The following is a 4,763-nucleotide window of genomic DNA, read 5'->3' on the forward strand; positions in this document are numbered from 1 at the left end:
ACTGTACAAATGATCAACTGTACACAGAATTTTCAAACGGTGAGAGCACCGTTTGAAAATTCTAAAATTCTAAAAAACCAGGCTGTACATGTGGCGCTGGGTCCACATGTACAGCCTAGCTTTTTCTCTCGACAGTTGAATCCCTTCACAGTCGTGCTCTCACCGTCTGAAAATTTTGTGTACAGTTGATCATTTGTACAGTTGAACAAGTACGAACGGAGCCCCCCCGCTTGGCCGATATGCAGATACCCCAGTAGGACTCGTGGCGCCCCGTCTCCTCGGGGGTGAAATCGTGTCGGTAACGTGGAGAAACTGGCGTCAGTCAAACCCCCAGAACTGAGCCTCTACTTTGGTCTATCCTCTTTGAGTCAAACCCTCAGAACTGAGCCTCTACTTTGGTCTATCCTCTTTGAAGCCAGGCTTGACCGTTTATAGTCAACCAAGCTTAACCCTGTTGGCAATGCTTGGTAATTCCTACTAGGGCATCAGCAGCGCCCGTCGCTCTGGAGGCCGTAGTTTTACCGCGTGCCCACCGATGGCGCCCTAAGGCTATAAAGTGCGCCTTTCGCGGCCGGCTTGATAAGATATTGCCCATACAATTGGGATATTCGTAAGTGTAAATAAAGTTCCTGAAAGTCTTCGCAAATCAATAGGCGATATTTTATTTCATACAGGAAAAACATTACATTCCACTGAATTGATATCGTTTGAAATTACCACCCGTCGGGAGTTCAAATCGGAACTAACCTTTGTAACAAAATTTTGCCTTCGTGGGTCATCTCATTGCACATCAGAATCATAAAATTTAGTAATTTTGAGCATGTCACTGAATTTTTGCAATTCTTATCGATTACTGTTTCGGGCACTCCTGTTGATCAACCTGAACGATTTCAGATTTTGGTATATGAACAAATCGATCAAGGAAACGTTGAGCCGGGTTTTCGAAGAGACGATCAGGCAGAGGCTTCCTAGCTAAGATCCATACGTACTGCAAGCTAAAATTGATGGAAATGTAAAGTAATAAATTATCATGTGTTTGATGTATCTTTGACATTTGCGTTGTATACGTAAATTATCAGTTCTAAAACGTAATTTTAGTGCTTAGACCCATAATTTATGTTTTTTCTTCCAAATGGAATCCTTATGTTCCCCTGATTGTTCGATTCTCTAATTTCAATTACAAATTATGTAGAATGTTATAAACCATGAGAAAATAATTTTTTTCATGTCATGTCGTTGTGTATGCACTGAAAAATTCGCAATTTAGAAGATTACTTTTCAGATAATTGTAAAAAAATACGATAAAAGTTGTAGTGAAAAACCTGAATTTTCACCTTATGATAGTTATCATACATATTATTAACTTGTATTTTAATGCATCATTTCAGCCCAATTGGTCCGATAGTTCCTGAGATATAGCAATCTTTGTAAATTTCCTTTTTCCTCAATTTTCCAAAGACTAAAGCAAGGATTTCAATTTTTTAAAATACTCGTCTCAGTGGGTCCTATCGATATCAATCGAAATGGAGTCTAACTTTGCTAGTCGAAAAGGGAAGAAAGGAACGTTTTCAAGATAAAATAAAGGGTGCGGCGCTAAATGCTGCTAAGAAGATAAAAAATTACATTATCGATAATTCACTGGTGACGAGATCGGTGAAAAGTCCTCCAACAAAACACATATCATAAATAAAAATGTATAACATAAATGAAAGTATATGAAGCCTGTCGATTATTTCAGACTTACATTAAAAATTTGAATAGAAGCGTTAAAAAAATCTTTCAACTAGTAATCGAAGCATAAGTAATTGCGCCGTTCGACTTTTCTCCGACTCGGATCGCACGAGTACCTATTATACGTCCTGTCGATTTGAGTGTCCCAGTACGCTAATTTATTTTCATTAATAATTCACCATTAGGGCATATATTTCCTTCAAAGTTAACTTTTTACTATTGACAATACCTTGAAGTTTACTGCTAATCAATTTTAGTAGCCTTTGTGCATTTCAATAATTTAAAAAATTTTTGAGCGCCGAAGAGTTCTTAATCATGCGAGCAAAGGTTATATATATATTTCTAAGCCCCCTGGCGAATGGCATTACCACAAAAAAATTAATACGGGAACATTTGGAAACATACTACCAATCGAATTGTTAGAAACGAAGAAAAAAAAATGACGAACGACTAGCGTCCGTCGCACTTGTAATTTTCGTGCCCCAAAATCTTGCAAATTACGCGTTAAATCTCGTATATTAGAATTAATTTTTTTGTGTATACTATGGCCGGTTTGATTTCGTGCCCTCTTTCCTTACAAGTGCGCCCCAATCTATTTTGACACGTCGAAACATTTACATTCTTCGTTGAATCCGGATGCTATCCTTCAACGGCTTGAGAAATATTTTTTTCACGCAGGACAAACTGTATTTTTTATCAGGCCCTCTACACAGCAATAATATTTATACGTGGGACGTTTGTAAATTTGCACTTCACTCGCAAGTGGTGAAACCAGTGTGAATGTATGACATTCAAATTTGTAGTTCTGACGCTTTACAGCAGAAATTTCATATTTGATTGACATGAAAATTACAAGCAGCAGAAAAAATATGGATTTTCCTTCGTACCTCACATTTCCAAAATTCTGGCAGGCCCACTGTACGGCAAAATTGTCGTAATCTGTTGACAAAATCGTGAAGTTGGTTGTGGTGCCAAGGGAGGGTCTTGGGAACACGATGTCGAAGTTGGGTGATCGTGCATTCCCGATGGGAGTTGCTTTGCCTTCCCAGGATACTTTAGCCCCTGAACTGTACATAATTAATAATTTCAGTACATTCTCACTACAGAATATAACTCTTAATAGTTTTTCCTAGTACTTAGCAAGCAGTGCATTAAAGTTGAGTTTGCCAATGTCATTTCCATCTTTTTCGTAATTCCATCGTGAACACTTATGCCCTGCTTCGTACAATTCATTTTTGTTATGAGATATGACATGCCACGGGCCCGTGAACTATAACAAATTAGAACAAACTAAATGAAGAAATTATTTCAGTTTGAACGCACCGCGCGACGGATCATAATCCATCGTCATCAGAAAAAATTGACGTAAAAAAATTCCAAACATGGAACACCAAACAATTGTTAAAGCGATATTCTCATCACGATAAGTTTTATGACTAACATCAAATGTGTTATTGATATTATTTACCCACTGTGATTGTAACCGAATGTATGATTGACTATTCCTGACTCTGACTATCGAAACCCCCTAATTTTGACGATGTGTACCGATGCATTCCGATCGCGTTTTTGATCGTATTCTGATTTTCAACGCAACCGTTTTTTTTATTGTTTATTAAAAATTGTCAAACCTTAAAGGTTTAATTTGCATACAATTAAGAAAATATAAAATTTCGACCCTTAGGACTTACGTTACATTGACTTTAAATTCTGATCGAACATTCATCTAAAATTTCACTAATGATCATAATGAAGTTTTTGTCTAGCCTAGTCAAAAATTTTCCAACGATTTAGAATATTATGAGTTGAACAATCACTGAGGTTATTGTACCATTGTGCCAACCATTCAACGGCAAGCTAATTGTGACCTCGAATTGTGAAATTGTGACCTCGAATACTGCAATCTAATTGGTTGACATCAGAATGGAACAAATAATTGCTAGTAGTACTATTGGCCTTCCAAAATTGTCCGATATTTTTCAATAGCATTGTTGCCTTCGAACGAGTGTGTCGAATTTTGCAAGTTAAAAATCCCGAGTGCAAAGCCCCAAACAAAAATTTTCAGAGAATTCTTAATTTAATTAAATTATTTGTCCTGTGTTGCTTTATTGCATTCAATGTTATATTTCAAATGAGGGTTACAAAAACGGATCGACGCAGACGTCGTCAGAGTCACCCGAGCGTCTACATAAATATAAGAAATAACGAATAGAGGGTTCTTTAATTAGGTGAGGAATTATCTTTTGATCTTTATAACTACACCTCAGTGTCCTGGAGGGAAACTTATTTATTTTTATTCCGCTAAAAAAATGAATTGCAGCTTCGTCGCGCCTCAATCATTTTCATCAATATCAATCTCTTTCCCCGTCTAATCTTCAGTTGACAAATATCTAATTGGGTTTAGAGATTTTCGTCGCAAGTTCATAAGGAGAATGTCATATGTTTGAGAAATTTCCTATGAAATTCTATTCGATAACATTAAATATTGCGCTGTAATTGGCTGAAATTCCAGTGAAAAAAAATAATCTTCCAAATTTGATAGTTGTAGAGAACTAAAAATTAGAAAGTGAGACAATAAAACAATCGTTTTCCTTCACATGAATTTTAATGATAAGAAAGTTTGTGATTCCTACTTGCTCCGGTTTGAAGTTTGGAACCCCTTTGACTTCTGGACAGCGGCCTATCCTCGGATATTGTGCTCCAAGAGGACTAACCATCAGAAAGATGCTTATCAGATAAACAATCATCTTCAGAATAATGAAATGAGACTTTGTTCACTATCAAAAAACAATGTGCCGTGCAGCTATAGTTACGACGGCGTTCACCACTGATAGCACTTTTTATACTGAAAATTCTCATTTTCTTATCGCATTTCCTGAATGACCATTCGATGGTATTGTAACTCCAGATTATTTTGACATCTCTTCAATAATTATTCATATAAAATGCTCATTTATATTAATTGTTATCGTTACCCGCCAGATTATTCGAAGAGACCTAACGATAAAGAAATTACAGAATAGAATGGAGTG

The 4,763-nt window shown here is 36.6% G+C and overlaps 1 protein-coding gene across 1 annotated transcript; it reads right to left on the reverse strand.

The window, feature by feature from the left end:
• Positions 1 to 638: 638 nt before the first annotated feature.
• Positions 639 to 4,550, reverse strand: LOC135159849 (insecticyanin-A-like). Its single transcript, XM_064115942.1, has 4 exons — positions 4,365 to 4,550; positions 2,868 to 3,001; positions 2,619 to 2,798; positions 639 to 995 (listed from the first exon to the last, which is right to left on the reverse strand). Exons 1-4 carry the CDS (start codon positions 4,476 to 4,478, stop codon positions 851 to 853), a joined length of 573 nt encoding a protein of 190 aa, XP_063972012.1. The 5' UTR covers positions 4,479 to 4,550; the 3' UTR covers positions 639 to 850.
• Between the last annotated feature and the right edge of the window lie 213 nt (positions 4,551 to 4,763).

The sequence above is a fragment of the Diachasmimorpha longicaudata genome, chromosome 2, assembly GCF_034640455.1.
Source record: "Diachasmimorpha longicaudata isolate KC_UGA_2023 chromosome 2, iyDiaLong2, whole genome shotgun sequence".
In the NCBI taxonomy this organism is placed as follows: Eukaryota; Metazoa; Arthropoda; class Insecta; order Hymenoptera; family Braconidae; genus Diachasmimorpha; species Diachasmimorpha longicaudata.

What these genes read in the sequence shown, in the direction of transcription:
- LOC135159849 (XM_064115942.1), bottom strand. Translation starts at nt 4,478, where the DNA reads ATGATTGTTTATCTGATAAGCATCTTTCTGATGGTTAGTCCTCTTGGA. An exon ending in CAAACTTCAAACCGGAGCAA is followed by an intron (nt 3,002 to 4,364) that starts GTAGGAATCACA and finishes AATTTGTTATAG; the next exon opens with TTCACGGGCCCGTGGCATGT. An exon ending in TTTAATGCACTGCTTGCTAA is followed by an intron (nt 2,799 to 2,867) that starts GTACTAGGAAAA and finishes AATTATGTACAG; the next exon opens with TTCAGGGGCTAAAGTATCCT.